This window comes from Urocitellus parryii, chromosome 7, assembly GCF_045843805.1.
Source record: "Urocitellus parryii isolate mUroPar1 chromosome 7, mUroPar1.hap1, whole genome shotgun sequence".
In the NCBI taxonomy this organism is placed as follows: domain Eukaryota; kingdom Metazoa; phylum Chordata; class Mammalia; order Rodentia; family Sciuridae; genus Urocitellus; species Urocitellus parryii.
In genome coordinates this window covers 123,834,144-123,859,333 of record NC_135537.1, presented here as the reverse complement: position 1 = coordinate 123,859,333, position 25,190 = coordinate 123,834,144, and the positions used below count along the sequence as shown (strand labels likewise).

Sequence of the window (25,190 nt, the reverse complement as noted above, 5' to 3'; positions counted from 1 at the left end):
GGCCATATATTAGGAAGGGGCAAGTGAGTGAATTTGAGAGCAAAGGAGCAGCATGCACAAATTCAGGTAGACACATCGTTCCTGGAGAATGTCTTTCACGTAGACCCAAGAGAGCAGAGCAGCAGCCTGGAAAGGTAATTTTTTGTTTGGCCTGCTATGCTCTCCTACAATTTTCAGTAGTTGCTAACACATAAACAGAAAATGTTAACATCAAGCCCCAGATTTCTGGGCTGCTCTTGTGCATTCCCACAAGGTTATCTGCTACCCAAACCTGTGTAGTACTTCCCACTGCCCTCACCACTTCGTTTTTAAGTCGTCCCACTTCACTGTTTTATTGCCAGCCTGGTCCCTGTAGATGTCAGCATTTGCAAGTACTGTCCATTGACCAAAGGCTCAGTCCCAAAGGGAAGAGGAGGCAATGCAGTCAGAGGTAAGGGCCTAAGGGCCCACCTCCCCCAACAGCTGCACACACACAACTCCTAGGTAGACTCCAAAATTGAAGAGATAATTTTATTCTCAACCTCTTTTTTTAATAAGTTAGGTTTTATTAAACATTTCAAAGACTCTTGAAAATTCATTGACTCTATTTTGTGTAGGTGAACAAAGTTGCTTTTTTTTTTTATAGGACCCTATAAATTAAAAAGTGGGAGGAGGGTCAGAAAATTAAACCATCTGGTTCAATTAGGAAAAGGAAAAGTATGTGTCTCCCGTGTGGCAGGCACTGGGTGTTTTAGGAGGGAGGACACATGGAGGGATTCAGTAGGTGGTCCCTGCTTTCAAGTGGTTTGAGAAATAGATTAAGAGATTGGACGACTCCTCTGGAAACTCTGATTTTCATGGATGGGATCAAAGGATGAGAATCACCTCTCTGAAAATTCCAGAGTCTTTGTTCAAATATCTTTCCCTTAATTTAAACTTAACTGATGTAACATAATTCAAGGGTCACCATTTGCTTCTCCCTGGATGAGAATGCTGTATTTCAGAGGTCAACAATAGAGTAACGTTCATTTTGGCGTTTTGTTTTATATTCTATAAATGTTTTTTTGCAGCCAATCTTCCTTATCTTCTCCTAAATTAGTAAGAGTCTTTCAGTTTTCAAAAATTCCTTTAGCTCTTATTTTTTATTTTCTTTCTTGAAAACAGGTTTTTAATATAATACCACAATCTTCATGCCCTGAATATGATCACTAACAAAAAAATTTTTATTTTCACATTTCTTGCCTTTTAAAAAAATGTTTTTTGGTTTTGTGTCTTTGTTTTCCTTAAGTTCTTAGCTTGCATCAGCCCTCTGCTGCCTGACAATATCTATAACTTGAAACTTGTTTAGAAATGGAAAACTTCTAACAAGATTCTAGGGAGACATCTTCAGAACAGTTATCTGTAGAGACTTCCTCCAAAAACTCATTTCAAAGCTCAAATGTGGAATTTATGCAGGAAATAGAAGTTAAATTGGCTTGGTTTGATTGAGGTTTTGGGCTTTCTTTTGTTTTTGAAAAAAAGGAAATTTTATTTTGTAACATTAAGATCATTTATTCTGGAAAAATAATCAAGAGGATGAGATTAATTTTTGTATGAACCAATTGTCTTCAGAACTGCTCAAAATATAGTTTTCTTGATGTAGTACAACATTTCATAGCTCTCGTGACACATTACTTAAGCTTTAGAAAGGCTGCATTTTCTTCAGGAAGTTATTTAAAAGTCAGGTAATTTAAATTAAGTTTATTAAGTGCAATAAATAGACATAAAATTAAAGTTTGTTGCTCTTGTTTGTTCCTAATGTCTAAAGAGAATTCTTTGTCACAACTGCATAAGAACTGGTGCTTAGTAAACAAAGCAATATTATATTTTAAAAGAGGAAAAAATAATTTATAGAAATGTATTGACAGAATCCCCCACTGTTAAGTCTATTAGTTTCTATTTTACAATAGCCTTGGGCAGGAAGGGCCCAAGTAGAAAGATCCCATGTAATGACACTCAGTGGAAAGATATCTCCATTTAAAATGTAATTTAGTTTTGCATACAAGTTTTGAAATAAATCATCATTCAGTTCTTACCATGAACCTGTTTACATGAGTAATGCATGAATATGAAAGAATTTTTTTACTTCAAGAAAATTACTGGGTCTTTTCTTACCCATCCCCAGTGAAATAGTGTTATTTTCCTTATTCATACGTTTATTTGTGTTATTGAAAATTTTAATTCTTCACAAAATCATCACAACACTTAAAGGGTGCATTTCTGATCTTTCACTCTAGTGAGAACTCCTCACAGAGATGTTAATTTCCTTTTATCTTTTTTTTTTTTTTTTAGTACCCACGATTGAACCCAGGATCTTTTCATCACTGAGCCACATCCCCAGAGCTTTTTATTTTTTATTTTGAGACAGGGTCTGCCTAAGTTACTTAGGGTTTTACTAGGTTGCTGAGACTGGCTTTGAACTTGCAGTCCTCCTGCCTCAGCCTCCTGAACTGCTGGGATTATAGGTGTGTGCCTCTACACTCAGCTAGTTTCTCTGATCTTGATAAAAGCCATGACAGCTACTGTTATAGGGGACAGAAACATCAATATTTTAAAAAGAGATTTTACATGTGAACAATCTAGTTTGTCCAGTTGTTCGGGTTTTTTTTTTTTTTTTTTGTAATTTGATAAAGTGAAATTTCTAATCAAGTTATAATTATATTAAAGACAGTTTTATATCCACAAGTCTTAATATATACCCATATTGTTTTAAGTCTGAAAAAATAAATTAGGAAAAACAATTTGTGATGATTATCAGGCCTTACCTCCAGTCCTTCCTGTTTAGATTCTGTCTTATTCTGTCTCGTTTCATGTGTTCTTTTTCTTTTGGCTGTTTTTACACTTGGAGAGTTCATAGTGCTTCTGTTAATGTGTTTAAAGTCTGTCACCCTTTCTACACTGTACGTTTCCATTTTGTTCACTGCCATATTGCCACATTTGGCAAGGCGGTTGACATAGGCAATGAGAATTTGGATGGATGAATAAGTGAATAAATGAACAAGTAAACACTGTGCTCATTTATGAACACTCTGCTAAGTGCATTATTTGCATCATCACTGCATTTAATTCTTAAGACACTCTGTTAAGTATCTCCCATTTTACAAGTAAAGAAACAAATGCTACAGGTTACTTTGCTCATCAAGATCAAACAGCTAAATATCTATAACCTCTGCCTTTTCTGTGGTCTTGTTATTGAGTCTTTTTTACCTAAAGCAAGTTTGACTTGAGTTCCAGTCTTGGTCACTGAAAACGCCTCTTACTTTTATAGTTGAGAAAACTAAGGACCAGAGAGGTTAAATACGTTGCCCATTTTTACATAGCTAGTCAAAATAGATCTCTTTTCATAGTCAGAAATAGAACTCACACCACCTGACTGATAATAATAAAGCATTTTTAAAACATTTTCCTATGAAAATGTTCCAACAGAGTCAATAGTAGAAGAAGTACAGCAGGCTTCAGTCTATCTGTGGCCTAGAATGAAGTCATCAGCACTTGCACCACACTTGCTTCAGCTCACCATTAAAGTACGCTCATGGTCTAAACCCTTGTAGCTGTATGACTAAGTTAAATCCAGATAGATGGTACAGAGGAGTTGAGGGATATTGCCACAGTACCTCTGCAATTTGATAACAAAATTGATTGACAGCCCTGGGTTCTTTCCACTGGCATATGTCAAGATACATACCGAAAGACAACTGAAAGTGTGTGACTTACCTTACACAGTCAGTACTGGAGCAGAGTGGCTTCTGTAGGCTTACCACATGTGGCTTGGCCAGATGGTGACAAGCATCACATTAGTAATGGTGTAGCTTCTCAAACTTCAACAAGCCTCTGGATCACCAAGATTCCTAACAAGTTCCCAGGTAATGCTGATACTGCTGGTCCAGAAACCATACTTCGGGGCTGAGGATATAGCTTAGTTGGTAGAGTGCTTGCCTTGCATGCCCAAGGCCCTGGGTTCAATCCCTAGCACCACACACACACACAAAAAAAAAAAAAAAAAAAAAAAACAGAAACTATACTTGGGTAGAAACACTGGGTGGAGGTGTAGAGCAGTGAAGGAGTGGAGCATCTACTCAGAAGTTCCACTGAGGCCTCTCCCTTAGAGAGACTCTGAGCCCTTAGACTTTCTCCTCCCCATCTTCCCTTTGAAAGCCAGATACCAATGTAGCCCTCAAAATGGAAGCAAACTGCTAAAGAATTCAAAGGATAGAAGGTTCAAAAAGACTAATGAAAAAAAAATAATGAAGAATAAATGATAAAAGGAGAAATAGCTCTATGTGTCTCTAGGTTTGGGATACTTCCAAAGCACATCTAAGAGTGGAAAAGGCAGATGGGATTTCTGATTAAGCATTGAACAATATGATTAGGAGAATGAGTATATGGAATAATTGGCCTGAAGTAATAACAAATCAGTCATTCACAGATTTACTCCTTAGGTCTTTGAGATTTAGTTCTGATCCCATTTTAATAGCAAAACATCATAGTTAGTGTTTAAGGGATGAGGATTGGACTCTTTTCTAATCTTCTATCTCAAAATAGATCTCTTTACTAAAATTGGTAGACTTCAACTACTTCAGTATTACCATATTTAAAGGTTTCATGATAAACCAAACTTCAAAATATAATCCAGATACTGCTAGGTCTGTTTTCTGTCTCTAGCCTTTACTTTTGTTTGTCTTCTTCCTACCTCCGGTTTCCTAGAGCTCTCTTTTCTTTCACTAGTATATTTTCATGGTATACAAAGATTCTAATCAAAATCCTATAGATACCTCTTTGTTTTCTTAACTTTTTACTCTGCCTTATTTTATGCAAGACTTCAGGTAACTTGAAAAAATATACAAAACTTAACAAAGTAGTTAAAAAGACCCCGAACAGAAAAAGTAGAGCCAAGAATAATAGAGCTGCAAATGCAAACTGTGATCACCCTGGTGTCATTAGACCGAAGAGCCACTGAGTGAGAGGAGGATCTGCTGTCTGCACCAACTTGCTCCATCGGTGTATTTTGGGAAATCTGCAAGATAGATTAAACATACAAGCTATCTGAAGGCTATTCATTCCATCTAAGCATTTGATAAAAATTATGTCAGTGTGTTCACAATTCTGCTTCCTCCAAAATGCCTAATGTGAGCCTCTTTCATAAAGAGAATAAACATCTGCTTGTCTATATTTGTTGACCTCATGTGGCAGCAGAGTGATCCTAGTTCTAAAAAGCAGATCTTGATCATTCTTTTCTACCTCTTTAAAACACAGAAATCCTCCTTGACTTTTCATCTGCCAAGAAGCTATGTGTAGACACCTCACTGTGATCTTCAACCTCTCTGTCCTCTTGATAACTTCCCACCTGCTGTCCTCAATCCAGATACCTGGAATTTCCTTCTGTCACTTAAACTTGCCATGTTTCTTACTTTCACCTTCAAACATGCCATCCCCTACCTGGAACACTCCTCTTGGCCCTTTTTGCCCATGTACCACCTGTTCATCCTTCATGTCTCAGTTTAAACGTCACTATCATGTCTCAGTTTAAATGTCACTTCTTCCTAGCAGCGTTCCCCTTCCATGCCCCCAGTACACACACTAGGTTGGGTATTCCCTCTTTGCCACACATTTGCTGTATTGAACCACACTTGATAGCTATTGCTTATCTAACATTTGCTCATCCATAAAATGAAGGTAATACTATCTCAAGAAACTTGTTTTACTCTGTTAAAGATCATTTTAGAGCCAGGCATGGTGGCACACACCTGTAATCTCAGCAGCTCAGAAGGCTGAGGCAGGAGGATCACAAGTTTGAGGTCAGCCTCGGGAACTTAGCAAGGCCCTAAGCAGCTTAGTGAGAACCTTCCTCAAAATAAAATTTAAAAGGGCTGGGGATGGCCCAGTGGTTAAGCACCTTTATGTTCAATCTCTGGCCCCCCTTTATAAAGATTATTTTAGAGACCCATAATACGTTTCTCCACTGTGTTATTGGCGAATTTTGGTTTGGTTTTGTTTTGCTTTTAATACCATACCCACTGTTGGTACTGGTTCTAAAAGTATATTCATTACTTTTAACATAAAATTTTAGAAAAAGTAAAACATCACAAGAAAGTAAATTTCACAGTTTTCAAGTTGGAATATCTTTGCCCTTTAACTACAAGGAAGCTCTGACATCCCCTGATTCAGGGCTTTTTTTCTCCCCAGATGCTGAAAATGGCCATGCTGTCCTGGGTAAATATCTTCATTTTTGTTTATGTGGCTTATCAACTTACTCAATTTTCATTCATGCCCCTGAGCACATTGATTTAAATGCCAAAATTGAGTCTCAAGATTTTCTGTGATTTCAACACAGGTCAAAAATTAAACTTCCACATAAAATTGCCTATCTCAATAAATTAAATTCATGTGTGCTTTTCTAAAAGGGCTTTTCATAACACTAATACCTTTGAATCCAACTGGTTTCCACAGACCTTGGAGAAAGATTGTACAACCTTTTTTTTTTTTTTTTTTTTTTTTTTTTTTAAACACAAGGGCTGATTCAGGAAAAATAAAAATGTTTATGAGCCACAGTTTTCCCCCACCCAGAATAAAGCTAGCTTTTTAGAGTCCCACGGGGCAAAGAAGGGATCTGTTCTTATAAGCTATAAACTACCTTATTGAACAAACAGCAGTTAAAATATTTGCCCTGCTTTTTAGCCATCTAAATTCTCCTTTCTGGGCATATGTGAGATAACAACACAGAGGCATCTTCTTAATCCTTCATCTGGAAAATTACATTGTGTACAAGTTAGGAAGCCAGGCATTCCCAGGTCACATGATGCATATCACTACCGTAGATAAATCTATTTCCAGAATAGTGGTAAGGGACAAATAAGAGGTTGCAGGATAGAGGAAACAGATAATGTGTGTATCCCAATCCAGGACATTTGGCTTTGAAGATTGTGAGGTCTAGAGGCTCTTACCTTGGGGGAAATATGAACAAAGTAATTTATTTGAGGATGCATGAGGCCAGTAGTCCGTAGATCAAAGATAAAAAACAGATTAGGGAAGAAATTAAATAAGAGCAAAGGTGGAGAGTGCATCTTTAAAAACAAAGAAGACAAACCTCTGCTTAAATGGGAGAAAGTGGAAACTAGAGTGAAGCTACAGCCCTGTAAATAGGAGGAACTGTCTCATGCATTTGCATGTGGAGTAAAGATTGCCTCCCTCTGGGAACTGGCCATTGTTAAAAGTGGAGTACACTGTGGAATCTAATCGAGTGGGACACAGTGGAGCGCACTGTGGAATCTGTAATCCACTGGACCACTGAACACCAAAAACTTCTCTTACTCAGAAGTGGAATAATGGTTTCTGCAGGGAGAAAGTAATCTTGAGGCACCTCCTTAGTTTCTTAAGAAAGAATAAATCCCTGTGCATGTAAATAGGAACTAGTAGATTCAGTGTATCTAGATTCAAGTCTTTCACAAGAGTCCATACAAAGTCTGCTATGAAAATGGTGACTATTGAGAAGCAGGCCTTAATCATTGTCATTGTAGAATTTTAGCTGGTTTTCTTCTATGTACATAACATTGTGTGACCTCCTCCTGAAAAATCCCTTATCCATAAACCCAGTTATGGCATTGGCACTATGCAACAGTCACCTGGCATTCACTGTTGTTCTGGAACTGGCACCGTACTGAGGCCCCTGATTAATTATAAAAAGTATAATCATGGTCCTCATCGAGGTCAGCCCTTGTTATTCTGTATCACTAATTGGGTGATGTGGTATAAAGGAGTAGAACTGTTTCCAGAATTGATAATATTTTTTGTCCAAATCATGCAGTATTGTGTTCTACCTGACCTGTTGCCAGCTGTCCCTTATTTATATCTAGCACTGACATTAGACTGGAACACCAGGCAAAGTAGACATATCTTGTAGTCCTTACTTTAACCATGTCAGGAGGACATGATGACTCCTATAGAGTCAAATCGAGCGCCTCCAGGAAGGTACAAAACTATCCTCAAACCCAGAGTGCTCTCCCCTGGACTCTTTGACTATTTTGCTCCCAGCTGGCAAACCAAAAGAGGCAATCACGTCTCCCACAAAAACTGTTCTCCCTTACTTTAATGTTCCTTAAAGACGATTCCCTAAACCAGTTCTACCTCCTGGAATACTTCATTGGATACGTAGATTATTTGTTCTTAGCTTGGATTCTACAAAATGTGATAGAGTTATACTGAAAATGATCCCTTGGTGTCCTTTCTCTTCCAGCCCATTGCTAGCTGTGTCCTTTGCCACTTGTTGTGCTGTTCCAGGAGTTGCTCTTCTGACCTGGGGGGTGAATCCACTCACAGGAGCCCTGGCCGTCTTCAACATTTTCCTGTATACCTGCTGTTATACACCCCTGAAGAGGATCAGCATTGCCAACACATGGGTCGGAGCTGTTGTTGGGGCTATCCCACCTGTCATGGGCTGGACAGCAGCAACTGGCAGCCTCGATGCTGGTAAGTGCCTCTCAGTGCAAAGTCTCAGCTTCTTTCTACAGACCTGGGGTACGGGTACCAGAAGCAGGAGCTCATAGGTGTTCTGAGCAAGCATGAGCACCCACCCTCAGAGATTCTCCTTCTCTAGGCCACAGAACTTGGTTAGATTCCATTTTAATCATAACTGATTCTGCTGACATATTAGCTGGTATAGGCATTCTAAAATATTAAGAATGTAAAGCTAAAGGGAGACTGTCATCCTGGCTTGTGCATAATGACATATGCTTTCCCTTGAAAGGAAGGTTTAAGAGAAACAGAGTAGGGATGTTGCCTGTAACTACAGGTGAAGTGAAAAATTCTCTGAAAATTATGGTAAAAAATCTCAAACCAACTCAGGACTAGCTGATCTGTTCAGAATGGCCCAGTCTACAGAGAAGATGTATATGGGACTGGCTTCTGGTTCCCTGTCAAAGGGGTGTCAAGCCTCCTTCATTTCTGTAGAACAGGGTTATTTATTATCCCCTCTTTTGAAAGAACAAATTATTTTTATATGATTTGCCTAAATTGTTCATGCTGTGTACAATAAAACCATTGAAACATTTTTACTTTTTTTTTTTTTTTTGGTGGTAGGTCACAGCAAAATTTGTGGGGTGAAAATAGCTCATTTTTACCATCTGTAAGGGAAGTTTCACAGTCTAATTAGTCAAGTAATTAGTGTTTTTGACCAACACTTAGGAAGGAAGTGGTGAGGTTTCCTGCCGTATATGTAAGTACATATTTTTCACATGAGAGATCAAAAGGCGGCTGACCATAAACCGTTACCCTTGTAAGCCACATTTCTGAAACTTTTCATAAAAGTTCGTACATTCTGATTTGGCAAGCTTACAAATGCGATTACACCTTTACCGTGATTGTTTCTTAGAACAGTTTTAATATCCTGTAAATGGTGGGTTTTAATGAATCTAAAGATGTAATATTCTAAAACATAGGTGCTTGTTTGCCCTGTGATAAACCCTAAACCAGAGTCTCCTCCATGAGGGAAGCAATAACAACAGGGTGCTTCCACAATTTCCTCCATGAGGGAAGCAATAACAACAGGGTGCTTAAGAGCAGGGGTGCTACCATTGGGCCACCTGAGGGTGGAACCTGACTCTCTCCTCATTAGCCGGGTGACCTTTGGAACTGAGCTTGGCTGCTTCTGCAATAGTCTCCTCTTCTCCCACATGGGGCTAATGATGGTCTCTCCTCAGAGTTGTTGAGGATGAAATGAGGACATCCATGCAGGCCTTCTGCGGTGGAAGAGCAGGACAGAGAGAGAAAGAGCGCTCACTGACATGAGATCAGACCCACAGGCCCAAGGCTTTCTATAATCGGCATTAATCCATTTGTGAGTGTGAGTGTGGAGCCCTCCAGGCCAAAACCCCTGATGGCCCATCTTCCAGTCAGGTGGCACTGGGGATTGAGTTCCCAGCACATGCTGTCCAGAGGACACAAGCAGTCCTTAGTGATATTCAATGTAAAGGCCAGGAAGGGCATAATCATGGTAGCCACTGCTGCTGTTGTTATTCAGTTGTCCTCCTTCATACAGCAGGTGAGTTAACACAGAGGAGAAAAGGTCATGAGATCTTATTTGGTTTCAAACTGAGCAATTCAACATTGTTCCTTCACTGTGGTTTTAAATACTGGGAGATGCCTCCAGGCTGGTGGAGAAGACCACTGGGTCCCTCAGGGCATCTTTCTTGGGTGGGGGGAAAGCATGGGTCTGGTTTTCCTGGACTAGACGGTATATGAATTTTCACCTTGGGTCAGCATTTACATTCAAAGAACACTCCCACTTACTACCAGTCCTCTCCTCATTTCTACTTGGAGCACCAACCATGACTTAAACCAAATTCCCTATCCCCGCTAACTCCACCATCCTCACCCTCTGATCCCTTTCTAAGACTTTGTAGTAGAGACCATAGAAAGTAAATAACTCCCTGGAGTCTGCATCCTCTGGTTTCTCCCCTTCCTGTGGGAGGAGTAGCCACATATCAGTATTTGCGACCCTACTGGGAGGCACCCCTGTGCCCTGCCAGGAGCACCTGGAAACTGTTCAGTTTCTTCAAAACAGGCACCAAAAACTACCTTTCTGTATGGAAAGTCCCAGACAAGGCTAGAGCCAGAGCCAGCCTTGAAGGGTCACAGCCTAGGAAGGGGTATTGTGGGAGACTGAGGAAGGCAGTCAAATTCAGAACCATGGAAAACTAGATCAACACTGTTGTACAGGGTCCTCATGAAGAGTCCTCACTGAAGGATAGGGACCCTTTTCACACCTTCCACAATTTCCTCAAGAAGAGTTTGATTCTCAGCAAATAAAGGCTTTTAGTTGCCTCCCCAAAGGCCGGAAAGGTAAAATCAGCAAAATTCATCACTTAGAAGTCCACATTGCAGGTAGGAACCCTTTTTGTTGAGAGTCTGGTTTTGACTAAACTGCTAATAGTCATATTTAAAATGATTTCTCAAAAATACAGCCCTTCTATAACCCAATCAATCGTTTTTTATGCAAACTTGGTGATGATGGATAGCTAAGAGCCAGGCCATACCTTTTTAGGTATCAGATTGAAAAATGCATGATTGTCTTGAAAAATGAGATCTTTTATTATAGCTTGGACCTAAACTGTCCCCTCAAAACCTCATATGTTAGGCAACACAGTAGTGTTCAAAGGTAAAGAGATTAACTCATGAGGGCCCTGACTTCATTAGTGGATTAATCCATTTGATGGATTAATAATTTGAAAGGACTACTGGAGATAGGGCATGGCTGGAGAAAATAGATTACTAGGAGTGTGATCTTCTAGAACTACCCTGTCTAGATGGTGGCCATGAGCTCTGGTGGCTTTTTAAATTTAATCCAAATTGACTTAAAAATTCAGTTCTTCAGTCCCATATTTCAAATGCTCAGAGCCACATGTGGTGGTCAGTACCATATGGGCAGCTCAGCAGAACACTTCCATCATTGCAGAAATTTCCCTCAGACAGTACTACCTAGAAAGGAAGATTGATATCCTTCTGAATCTGTGTTCCATCTGCCTTGCATGAATATGCACTTTAAATAAGGGGGCCTTATAAGACTGTACCTGTGGTCTTGCTAAATCAGAAACAAATTTCCCAAACTTCAGTGCACATCCAAATGGCCCAGAGTACTACTACAAACACAGATTCCTGGGCCCTGCGCCTGGGATTTCTGATTCAGTATGTCTTGGGTGGGGTTCTGAGAATTTTTATTTCCAACAGGTTCCCAGGTGAAAATGATGCCTCTGGTCTAGGGATCACACTAAGAATCAACAGTCCACAAAAACAGAACGAGACAGTACATCAGCCATTAGAAGAATTCCATGGGAATGTCTAAGATTGGGGACAGAGGGCATAGACAGATAATTATTCAAGATAAAATGGTAAAATTTGTCTTTTCTACAGAAGTTATATCTCATGGATTTGTTTTGTTTTGTTTTTTCATATGGGGGATTGAACTCAGGGCCTCACACATGCTAGGCAGGTGCTGTACCACTGAGCTACACCCCCAGGCCTTTCTAAATTTTATTTTGAGACCAGACTTGATAAATTGCTCATGCTGGTTTCAAACTTGTAATCCTCCCGCCTTAGCCTCCCAAGGAGCTGGAATTACAATCATCTGGGTTTTTATCTTTGAGGATAGTATGGTTAGAAAGAACCTTTCTGAAAAACAGATGGCAAAAGAAGCTTCCTTTCTTCTATGTTATCTCCAAACCATTTAATCTTTGAACTGCCACACATTGATTGCTTTGGAGAAGCCAGTGAAGAGAGAATTCTTTGCAACAGCCTATTGAACTATACTGACAATAAGGAAGGGAAGAGTTGGAAGCGGGGGTACAGATGAAAGGAAGCAAGAGCAGCTGGGAGATCTCCCTATTCCCTGGACTGGCAACTGCCGTGCTCACCACCTTAACAAGCTACTCCCCTCTATAGCTTCATTGTATAGCTATTGGTTGAGGACCTCTTGTGTGCTAGATGTTGACAAATATGAAAATGACTACCCATTACCTGTCCTCATGAAAATACTGTCTCTACGTCTTCTGGGAGAGGCAGGCCGGCAGTGACATTGGGTGATCTAAGAGCTTTAGCCTTCTGAAGAAGGCTATAGACTCTCTTAACCTTCCCAGATTGATCCAGGAAGACTTTGGAGAATGCCCTCTGAATCAAGTCATGAGCAGTTTACTTGAGGAGGGAGTGTACTTTCCAGAAACAGGGAAGAGCATGCACAATTCCTGCTTATTGGCCTGAGAGCGAGAGCCCTAGAGTGTGAGCAGGGACATGACCTAAGATGAGCTGCCTACTGAAGAATTAGTACTGTATTCAAAGCATAAATGCAGCAGGGTTGCACTTTGGGGATGATTTAACTAGGGATGTACAGCAGGATCTCCTGTAGAACTGGAATATCAGTAAGTTTTAAAGCCTGCCATTAAGTCTCCTCCCAGGCCTATGTGCCTTCTCTTGCCTGCCAACCTCCCTCCTCCACAATCTGCCCCTCTTACTAGGATTCTACCTATCCCTAAACCTGCTGCCTGCCTCCCACACCCTCTTTGCCCACCTTAGTCGAAATTTCATCTTTTAAGTATTTGATGAAAATATCAGTCTGATCGTCCTGTTAACATAGCAAACTTCCAAGTGGGCAAATGGATGAAGGCTGTACGTTTGAAGGACAGCAGATTAGACTGAACACATTGCATTCCTTTGCCACCCAAGCAATCAGTACGTAAAATATCCACCAGCACCAACATTTTAGAGATCCTTACCTTTGCACAAGCCCTCACTGGGGCTAAGTGGATGATGGTTAGGATTGGAGAGGATGCATCTCTGGCCAGTATTGAAATGGAAATCCTGCCGCCTCACATATTAAAGGCCCTAACTTTATGGAACTGTCTAGTTGCAAAGGGAGATGTATAAAGAAGATAAATAGGTATAGAAAATGATGTGCCTTCAGGGTGCCTTATAGGTCAGAGTGGTCCTCAGAAAAAGAAAATGTTATTGTGATCAGAAGTATCTTTTCTCCTTTCTTGGTATCTGGATCTTTTTGTGGTTTTTGTAGTGGCTACAGGGTAGATAAGACCTCCAAAGAACTTTGAGCACTGAAGAGATTATACTGCCCTCTTTTCTCCTGTAAAGACATAAAAGATATCACATAGGAGTTGATTTTTTCCCCATAACTATTTTGATTTTTTTTTTTTTAATTAGATGGTGAAAAAGAACTTCAGTTATTTTAGATGCCCCAGTAGGGTGGGTCCAGTGAGGGCATCTGATCTTCCCCTTCAGTTATCCAGCACCAGGTGAATGAGGTAAGGTAGGGAGGTGGCGGGGGTGGGTGGAGAGAATTCAACAGGCACACTAAAATTATGAAAGCTAACAAACATAAATTGTTCTTGATATTTGCTAATTTATCACTGCACAGAGATCTGTAAACAGCTCAGCTTTTCTCCCAGCCTACAATGCCAACAACTTCATCTGTGGCTGTCACATTAAGGCACCAGGGGTTCTGCAGCCAGCTGCTTTATGCATGGGAAGCAGTTGCTTCATTTTACAAAGCTTGTCTGTTTATAAAGGTAGCCATTATAATGGATTTTACCTGTGCATTTTCCTCTGAGCCTCAGAAGTAAGCCTTTTCCTCCTGCTTACCTGCTTACCTTGCCTTTTATTTTATTATTATTTAAATGTAAGTGTTAGCAGGAAACATTATAAATGGTTTCCAGCTCAAACTCAGGAAGGCAGAGTGAGAGGGCTGCTTTCTGGCCCCCAATGTAACCAGCCTGTTGTCTTGGGAACCAAAGCACTTGGTTTGATTCCATGCACAGGAAGGCAGTGACAGAAGTGACCTGCTGGAGCCCCAGTGAAGGAGTCCAATTTAAGGCCAGGGGCCAGGGTTGGGGGTTGGGGGGACAACATCCCAGATAAGTGCCTGGCAGCTGACATTCCAGCCCAAACCAGGCCTGGAGCCACACGCATTAGGCCTCTCAACAGTGTTTATCTCCAGAGGCTGTTTTGTTTATGTCAGAGGCTTCAGGCTAAACCTCCTTGCTTTTCTTTGCCACAGCCACCTCTCTTTCCATCACTCCCACTTCTAAGAAAAGCTCATATACTTTTTTTGTCATTTTCCTAAATTTGAATAAATCCCATGTCTTAGGAATTTATGGAATGATCCTCTGTGATGACCATTATATAGAGCTGATTTGTCTTTGGCTTATAATTCAGATGTTGTATGGTAAACATTAATTATGTCAGCCAACATTCAGTTACAAATGAGGGCTTAGAAATGGGCTCTTATCAGGAAGTGGCATTTGGCAGATGGATGGTTTTGGTAACAAAAAGAGAATGATTTTTTTTTTAACCTCAGCTGTAAACTACAAAATGTTAAATACCTTTTGACTTTATTTACCTCCGTTAGGCCCAAATGAGAGAATAGAGGGAATTTATTCACCTCATTCATTCAACAAATATTTATGGAGGGTGTAACTAAGTACCAGGTACTGTTTAACTCAAGCACTTTTTAAAGATTTCCTTTAAAATATTGTCTCCGTTTGAAGTCAAACTCAAAAATGAATATGTTCATGTATGAATTTTACCACAACTACCTTAGAGCTCAAGCTTAAGATAAATGACATTTTTAAAGACAAAAAACAAGGGATACTTTTGTGAAAAATAATAGCAAACAACCAGTATTCAGATTCCTAATATTTTATTCCAAAGACAAAAAGAATAGCTGTGAAAGAACATGCTAGAAATATGTTAATAGACCCAAGAGGCAAGCTTTGGTACTATGCGCACTCACATATGTCATTCAGCTATGTTGACTGTGATTGCTCACAAGCTTTTCAGGTGCTGGCCCAGTGCCCCTTGAAGGAAGTGATAGATGGTGCCCTGGAAGGGTGGACCCAGGGCCTGGGAAGTTAAGAGAGTAGGGAACATTTGAATTTTTGAGAAAATGCACAGGTGCTAGAAATTTCTTTCCAGGCAAATGGTAAGATAAAAAAAAAAGAAAAGAAAAAGAACTCCTCTACCAGAATCAGAGCTTTGTGCTTCTCTTTTCCCATGTTTCCCTTCAAATAAAACAACCCCCGTGACACTGGTGGAGTGGACAAGGTGAGGGGATCGTCCAGCTCTGCCACTGGGCCTCTTCATTCTTCCCAAGTCATGTTTCCAAAGACTCCTTCAAGGGCAGGCAGCTGTTGCCCACTCTGCTTCCTATTTTCAGAGAACTTTTAATCTTATCTTTTGTCTCCTGTGCGATTGATAAACTGGCCCCACGTCCTCTTCCCTTTATCTGCGCCACCATAGAAGTCTATTGCACTGTTGAGGCTGATCTGTTTCACAAGCTCCTTTGTGTTTACCCTCAAAAGAAAGGCTTTGAAATCTGTGACCATGAAGCTCTGAGTTTGGCTTTGCTTCCCCAGCTAGCCTTCAGTTTATATAACCATATAACCCTGAAGGCACAAATATAAGCAGTCATGGAACAAATGAGCTTCACACGGCCACATTTAGAGAGGAGCCTATTGTACTGGGAAGGGAAGACCTCCTCAACCCAACACTGAGGTTCATTGGAGCTGGCTTCCTTTATCCTCTGCAAGGCCATGCGTGGATGGTGAATGACAATGATGGGCTTGGGTGGGGGCGGACAGAGAAAGCACGCTGAGACCATTGAACTCTGTTCCAAAAGATTTTCTTTTGGAAGAGCACGTAGAGTCAGAGCTACAACTGGAAGAAGATTTTTGTCTCCCTCCTATTAGGGTATCATTTAGCTAGAATTGCCTTGGTTTTGTTTGTAAGCAGAGAGATGAAAGTACTACAGACAAGAGCATTTTGCATTTGGACAGTGGTAGAAATGAGTGAGATTCTCCCTCAGTGTTTTAAGTTGAAGAAGTGATTCATAGATGATTTGAAAAGAGTTGAGAAATGACCAGGGATATAGTTCAATGGTACATGCTTGCCTAGCATGCACAAAGCCATGAGTTCAATTCCCATGACTGGGGGTAGGGAGAAGAATTGAAAAATACGTGTATCTTTAAAGTGTTACCAGGAAAAATCTTGGTCAGCTTTGCCCCACTTACTATGCTCCCCCTCTGATCAGAGTAAAGTGCTCTGGGGTGAGGGTTCTTTCTGGCTGTTCATAGATGTGCTCTTCATTTTCTATATAAGAAGAGAAATCAATAATACCTGGGGGGGCTGAGGTCGTGGCTTAGTGGTAGAGCATTCACCTAGCATGCGAGAGGCCCTGGGTTTGATCATCAGCACCACATAAAAAATAAATAAATAAAATAATAATGATAATAACACCTGGGACACCTGGATATTCCCTGGAATTAGACTTGAGCTGGGATTGGAGCATGATGATGTTAGCAGGTTGCTGTGCTCTGAAAGAACCACACTGACGACATGCCACCTGATGAATGTCCATATTTATGTGTGTTCACTCACTAACAATGATTTGGTAAAGAAAAGGAAGCAGACATTTCTTCCAGATAGGACTGAACTAAAGATATACAAAGATTCTGCTGCATTACGAGGAAGATTAGAAGATACATTTAAAAGAAGCAGGAAAGGCATGATGTTTGTAAATGGATTGAAATTCAGAGATCAGTTTACAAAATGCTTCCAGGATGTCTTCCTTGATCCCTTCAAGGCTAAATGTGGTGTTTCTACTGCATACCACCAAGCTCTGTACCTAAGGAAACATTTACCACCCACCTGTAATTCCACTGGTGTTGTCTTCCTGCTGTCCAGACCCCAGCAGAAAGCAGGTGTGCCTGTCATGCAGTAGGCAGGCAGTAAGTATTGCTATCATTGAAGATGGGCCCAATAAAAATGGACCGCTCAGAGGGAGTGCCACAGAGGGGACGAGTGGAGCACGGAATCTTGAGGGAAGGCAAGGCCTTTGAATTCACGGACTGAGTACTTTGTTTACCCCATAAGGAAGGTGGTTCCCACCACAGCCCCGGACTAAATCAAGCCTTCCTGTTCTAGTTCACCTTATCTGATGAAGAGAGTAATTTGTTTTATATCTTTTATATGAGCAGAGGCAGTTGAAGCATACCAAGTAGAACTGTGTGTGGGTGGTGGTTTTCTGATTACAATCCATTAAGGCTAAGCTGTGATTTCTAAAGCGCTTTCATTTGTGACACGAGCCAAACCCATACCCAATTTCCTCTCACAGAGATAGCAGCATGCTACTCTTCAGAAATGATTTTTTTTCCAAATTATGTTATTTTAAGCAGAAGCATAACTGAAAATGCATATTGAGCAACATAGAATACTTGAGTTGGCACACAAAAAGGAGAGCTTTTGAGAAAGACAAGAAAAGTTCCACACGTGAGCCTGCTCTTTTAACCATTTCATGTTTTGGCTTCTCAACCGAGATTGCTCTTTCTCGGCTATTTCTAGAGACAAGCACGCAGAGCTCTGAGTCATCCTTGCCCCATGTCTAAGTCACCATGGATGTTTTGCTTGACAAGACACTCCTTGGCCCTGTCACCTTCCCCGTGTGCTTATGGCTGTCATAACTCAAACTGTAATTAGTTCAAACCCTGTAAATATGAGGCAGCTCATGGGCCGCTCCATATGTCATGCTCAGGAGCCTCAGTGTCACCCTGTACCCTGAGAATATCTACCAACACGCCTCTTGACTCACCACCTTACAACCAGAGATTGATTTATTTTTCCATCCAAATATGAAGAAGTCTAATTCCAACACCCTGTTTGTCCCTCCAGTTGTACCTGGGTGGCCCAACCCTCCTCTGTCCTTTCCAGTTTCCCCAAGAGGACTTACTGTCAAGTTAAATGTCACTTGTCATTGAAACAGTATCAAACTCTTCTCTCAGTTAACTGGAAAAGCATCTCTTCAGCTCCTCCTTCAACAAGCATCCTCTGTGCAGCTCCACTGGTGTTTGCATCACCACCAGCCCACTGGTGTGGGGATCTGTATGGTCTGTCTTTCCAAAAGAAGGTGCTAGTGTACTGTGCCAGTACTGCAAAATACCCATGGACAATACTCATCACAGTGGTCCTCCCTGATTCTCAGGAAGTATGATCCTAGATCCCCCCAGTAGATACCTGAAGCCACTGCTGGTACCAGACCCCCTATATATGCAATATACAAGCACTCTAGTACCATGATAAGTGACCCCATAACCAGGACTACTAAGTGACTACCAAGTGGTTAACTGGAGCCTAGCACAGACAGTGTGGATGCATGGGACAAAGAGTTGATTGACATCCTGGGTGGGGAACTGTAAGATTTCATCATACTGCCCCAAATAGTATGCAATTTAAAACTTAAGAATTGTTTATTTCTGGAATTTTCCCTTTAATATTTGGGGTTGCAGATGACTGGGAGAACTGAATTGGGGGGGGCGGTGATGGGTCCTGGGGGTTGAACCCAGAGGTGATTAACCACTGAGCCACATCCTTGGCCCTATTTATTTATTTATTTATATTTTGAGGCAGGGTCTCACTAAGTTGCTTAGGGCCTCACTAAGTTCCTGAAGCTGGCTTTGAACATACAGTCCTCCTGCCACAGCTCCCAAGTTGCTGGGATTACTGGTATGCACCATCACACCCAGCAAAACTGAAGTCTTGGATAAGGAGGACTATTTAATCTTTTTCAATTGTAAGATAATAATAATTACTGTAGGTGAGTTGTTGTAAGAATTAGAAAGCACATGTCCAGTTCCTCCACACAGTGTCTGGGGTATGGCAGCCAAAAGACATTTGAACTGGGATGTTTATTAGGCACTTCAAATTTAAAATGGCCAAGAATAAAACTCTTCATGCCTCCATTATGAACACCGTCCCTAGTGTCTGGCACCCTGCTCCCTCTCTGACACCCTGCCTCCTTCCCATCTCCCCAGTCTATCCTCCCCACTGTGCTCCAAATCCCGGTTTCCAGATTCCTCATCAACCCACTCTTGCAACTCTTCCTTCCTTGCTATCGACCTTATGCTGCCTCAGAAACATACTGGAACTGCTCCCAGGACTCGATGGAGTTCTACTTCCAGTTAGTTGGGTCATGGCCTAAAAGGCACTTATGGAAAGGCCTTCCCTGAGCAGTCTCAGATCACCAGTGTTAATTGCTCTGTTTTGAATCTTAAGTAGCACCCATCAGTGCTGTTTTGTGTGTCTGTCTCTCCCGCTAGACTTTACTGATTTTGTCTTATTTGCCACCACCTTTCTGTAACTCAGAATTGTACCTGGCATGTGAAACACAATGGTGTGTCTCAGATAATACCTGTTTACAAAGTGAATGCATTGAATGAAAAATTGCAGCTTCCACTCTTACTCAAATTGGAGAGTTTTTGCTTGAATTATCATTTATAATATACTTACATGTATGTATCTTATGGATTGAATAAGGATTGAAAGTTAAAAATTAATTTAGGAAATTTGACAGTAACTCCTGATATATGGACCCTAAAATCTGGTGATTGTTATATTCCTTCCCCACTGGAAGGCTGATAAGGAGGTACCTGACTTGTGGAAGCTGAAGGAAGCCATTGATGGATATCAAAGCAGGACCTCATCCCTCTCAAGTCTTGTGTACCTTCACAAGTTCTGCTTGATGTATCACAACTGTCCTGTCTGATGAACTTAATTAAGAAATGAGTTAAGTTCCTGCCCAGAACAATATGAATGAAAAGTTCTGTTCCATTTTGGATGACTTGTGAAGCCCACCCCTGGTCTCACTCCACAGTCTATACATTTGAGGAATGCAGATGAAAGTTCATGGCTTTGTGCATAAACAGGCTCCCCTGGGGCCTTAGAGCCCCCAGACTTATTTTCTAAATTATTATAATTTCTTTCTCTCAGCCAGGCCTGGTGGCTCCTGCCTGTAATCCCAGCAGGAAGATAGCAAGTTCCAGGCCAGCCTCAGCAACTTAGTGAGACCCTGTTGCAAAGTAAAATAAAAAAGGGCTGGGGTTGTACCGCAGTAGAGTGCTCATATACACAAAGCCCTGGGTTTAGTCCCCAGTAACACACACACATACTTAAAAAAAAAAAAAAAAAAAAAAACCTGCTTTCTCCGGTGTTGGGCTCTGCCTTCGTGTAATACAGTCTCTTTTTTTTTGAATAGTCCCACAGAACTAGAAGTCAAAAAGATCCTCCCTACCAAATTACAACTGTGGTCACAAGTTCTCAACCTCCTCTCCCACTGTGCAGGAACAGAGTTTCTCGGGGTATATTACACAGTAAGTTAGGAAATGCTCAATTCCGTGCTCAGGACTCCAAGCAGGAAGCAGTGACATTTAAAAGACTCCACAACAGTACCAGAGGAGGCGGAAGGGACAGAGGACAAGTTCTAACGTTTTGCCTCCCTAGCTCATAAGCCTGTACTGAGAAACAGGGATCTTGGGGATTCTTTTTGGCAAATCAGTTCTTTTCTACATTGGCTCCCATTGATGAGTCCATGGACCCTTTACTGTATGTTGTCATGCAGTTTGTCCTCTGGTCTCTCAAGATACAAAGGAAAATGAACATATCCTTAGGGAATTCACATTTAAGTAGGAACGAGAAGCTTAAATAATGACTGACAGGACACCGTGGCACTCAGGAATAGTGTGTGTGAGTCTCCCAGTTGCATATCCCAGCCCATTTCCACACTGGCTGCCAGACCCTGCTTTAGGACTTGGCACACTCAAGGCCTCACTACCTATGCTCCCCACCTGCCCCCCTTCATCATTGTGGTAAGTGGCACCTCTGCAGAGCCATGAGCCCCGGAGTTGCTCTTGACACTGCCCTCTCCTGTCCCCACTGGAATTCTCAAGTCCATCTTGCTTCCATCTTCACTCTCACCACCCCATCCTAACCACTGTCTCTTTCATTTCTTTGTTGACCTCTCAGTCCTGCTTTGGCTCCTTCCGTGTGTTCTTCACAAATGGTATCGCTTAATACTGATGCCACTTGCACACATACACACATACATACACTCACACACAGTAAGCTCTTTCTTTGGCTTTCTGTTGCCTTCAGTTGGAACCCATCCTTGGTGCAGCCTACACAGTAGAGTAGGTGTGGCCTCACCTCTTCTTGCCTCCAGCCCTGTCCAGAACAGCGCTCCCTTGTTGGCAGTCCAGCACACTAGGCTTTTTTTAATTTTATTTTTTAAATGATTATCCATAAAATTTACCCTTTTTTGGATACACTCTTCTGTGACTCCTACCACTTGTGCTAATCTTCTTTTAATACCCTGACTGCATCTTGCTCTCACCTCCAGAGTCTGTGAACACTTTCCCCTCCACTGGCCCTCACTTCTTGAGCTCCCTTCTCCCTAGAGCTCAGCTCAGTCACCCCTTCCTGAGAGGAGGGTCCTCACTGTACTGTATATTTTCCCTTCACAGCGCTTGGAGAGGTGGTTTAGATTCTGATTCTTGTCCACCTTCTTGACTTAACTCAAGGGGAAACTCAATGCTAGCAGAGTCATGTGGATTTTTGCTCACCGATTTGTGCCCAGGGCCTGATCAGTGCTTGCCACTTCATGGGTGCCCAGCATATGAGTAAGAAATCACCCACAGTTAAGACTATCCCTGCCCCCACTCTGCTGCCTGGCTTCAGGGGAGAACTTAGTGTAGTGGGAGGAGCCTAGATTGAAAATCAGGCCTACTTGCTTTGAATTCTTCCTTCGCCTCTTTTGGAAGAACTTATCGTTGATCTATTTTTTTTTACAGGATGATTATAAAATCTGCCTACAGTCTATAAAATTCTACAGTTCAGATTAAATGGTGCAGTTCTCTGTGAAAGTATGCTCAGGAAATGATAGCCTGCATTCCACCATCCACCCATGTGGGGGGTGGGAAAACCCTATGCTAAATAGTGCTATTAGGTTCTTCACAAATGGGATTGCTTAATAGGTATTAGGTCCTTGTTATTAGGTATTAGGCCCTTGTTAAAATCACAAAGTCATAGACAAGTTATAATTCTACTTTGGGACCATGTTCCTATAAACCAAAGCAGAGTCACTTCATTTCTCCAGCACACGCCATCTTAGGACCTCCTGCTTGCACTCCTGCCTCAGGCTCTGGGGAATCATGAGAGGAGCATACAGGCCCATCCCCGAAGCCCTGGCAGTCCATTGGTGAAACAGGCGAACCGAGAGGCTGAGTGTCTGACGCTAGCTCAGAGATGTCTGTTTCAGTGCCCAGCAGGAGCTGCTGACTGCCCTATGGGGAGCAGTGCTCCCAGAAGTCAGGTGGATCAGAGTGGCCTCCAGGTTGCAGCACTGCTTCCAGATCCCTGAAGCCCCTCCCCCCCAAGCCCCAGCTATGGAAATGGAGCCAGGAGGTTTTAGCCCAAAGGCTCCCACTGGAGGCAGTACTGAGCTCAGTGCCAAATTTCCTTCAAGTGATAGCAAGTTCATAGGGGCCTGTGTCGTCACAGTGTTGGGCAGCATGAGGAGTGTGGAACGGCCAGGACCCACAGATGCTAAGCATCCAGCAGCTGGGGGCAGCCCTCCCCTTGAGCAGGGTCTCACCAAGAAGACCTCTCTAGGTGAAGAAGCAGAACATCCAGCCCCCAACCCCGCCTGCCTCACCAGCAAGGCTGATCTGTAGAAGCAGAGGTGAGAGCAGAGACTAGCAGAGAATCTAAGATGCTGGTCCCGTCTGCAAACAGAGCCCTGAGGACCAGAAGAGCTCTCAGGGGATAGAGCCCTGTTCCTCTGGAAGTCTCTGATGATGACCTGACCTTGTTTCCCTCTTTTCCCTTGAACCTCCCTACAGGAGCCTTTCTTCTGGGAGGAATCCTCTACTCCTGGCAGTTTCCTCATTTCAACGCCCTGAGCTGGGGCCTCCGTGAAGACTACTCCCGAGGAGGGTACTGCATGATGTCCGTCACTCACCCAGGCCTGTGCAGGCGCGTGGCGCTGCGCCACTGCCTGGCCTTGACTGGACTGTCGGTGGCCGCCCCGGTCCTGGACATCACTACGTGGACCTTCCCCTTCATCTCCCTCCCCATCAACCTGTACATTGCCTACCTCGGCTTCCGGTTCTACGTGGACGCAGACCGAAAGAGCTCCCGGAAGCTGTTCTTCTGCAGCCTGTGGCACCTGCCCCTCCTCCTGCTGCTCATGCTCACCTGTAAGCGGCGGCCAGGCAGGACAGGGGACAAGGGAGATGCTCAGAGTTGATAACGAGTGGGCATTTGGGGAAGAAACAAAAGTACACAGAGAGACGCACAACTCTCCTCTTGCTGTTAGGCAAGAGTAAGTCTGGAGCAAAGCAGAAGAGAAGTCACTGGTTTTATTACCAGCTTATAAAGTGATCTGGTGCTCAGTGATCACTTAACAGTTTTTTAATTATTACATCCAAAAATGCCCCCCACATAAGAAATGGGTTGGCTCAATTAATATAGAGAAAGATTATTTTTCTTTTTGAGGGTCTTTGAACCTCTTTTCCCCCAGCCTCACCACGGTTTCTTCTTCTCCCTCAGAGATGTGCACAGGGGCATTTTCCTTTTCTAGCTCCTCCCACACACGCACAAACATTCCCCTCCTGCTGGCCAGAGTGGCAGTTGGTGGTCAGAGGAGGTGGGCATTCTAACCTGACCTCTATAATATCCTCAGGGCCCTGCAGGGCCACCTCAAAGGAAATACCACTGTGGTCATAGCGCTCCCTTCCCCCACATATGAGCCAAGGCCCCATTCTATTTTCTTTACCTCACGCATACTTTCACCTGCATATGCTATCAAAAAACCCACGGGATAGGCTGCTGTACATCATCAGGAAGAAACTGCCCCTCTCCCCACCACCACTACCATCCTTACTTATCAGAAACTTCAGGGAATCAAAGGCATCTTTATAGTTTGCCATCGGAAGCACTCCCTTTAGAAGGGTAGTGCTCCATTTAATTCCAGAAATCCCTCTGGCTCTCACCCCATGTCTGTACCTCCTTAGTCCCTGCTGGGGATCACCAGCTCCTCTTTGCTGCACTGCGTTCTGAACGTTGTGTGAGAAAGTAAGGTGGGAAAAGGGTAAGCTGGGCTAATGGCCCACATAGCTCACATTCTTTCCCGTTTTGTGGAACCACATTTCCAACCTGTACCTGTACTGCAGAAATTAGCCTTCACATGTACAATGGCTTTGAGAGCTGACGGGCTCCCAGAGGAGATGGTTCCTATCCTGGAAGTTTGGAAATCACTAGGGCTGGGAATGTAGCTCAGTGGTAGAGCACTTGCTTAGCATCCACCAAGTCCAGGGTTCAAACCCTAACACTGCAAAAACAAAAAAGAAAATGTCTAAAGTGATTGCAAATAGCATCCAATCCCTGTTTCTACTTATCTGAAATATTACCTCTTGACTATATTCAGGTTATTTGAGTATGGGGAACATGGCATAGGAATGTGTGGAAAGAGCATCTACAATAAAACAGTACACAAGAGCAGGAGCGGTGTGCTGTGATGGTATTTAACCGTCTTGTTCCAGGTTTGCAGTTCCTAGTAGACTGCTGAATTCACGCCCTTGTGAACTAGCGGAAGCTTACACAACATATAGATCTTTCTTTCTTTTTAATTGTAAATGGGCAAATCATAGTTGTTTATATTTTAAGGAGTACAAAGAATGACATCATGGTTTACAAATACCATAAACATATCATCTGTATGTTAAACATCTCAAATACTTGGTTTTTGTGATGAGAACAATGAAATTCACTCAGTGATTTTGAATTCTATGTTATAC

At 42.2% G+C, this 25,190-nt stretch overlaps 1 protein-coding gene across 1 annotated transcript in view; it reads left to right on the top strand.

Moving 5' to 3' along the window:
• Positions 1-24,894, top strand: part of Cox10 (cytochrome c oxidase assembly factor heme A:farnesyltransferase COX10) — a 122,250-nt gene extending 97,356 nt beyond the window's left edge. Inside the window, exons 6-7 of the mRNA XM_026409416.2 lie at positions 8,249-8,481; positions 23,235-24,894. Of these exons, the coding sequence (XP_026265201.2) occupies positions 8,249-8,481; positions 23,235-23,641 (640 nt within the window). The 3' untranslated portion in view covers positions 23,642-24,894. The remainder of the gene's footprint in view (positions 1-8,248; positions 8,482-23,234) is intronic.
• Positions 24,895-25,190: the final 296 nt, after the last annotated feature.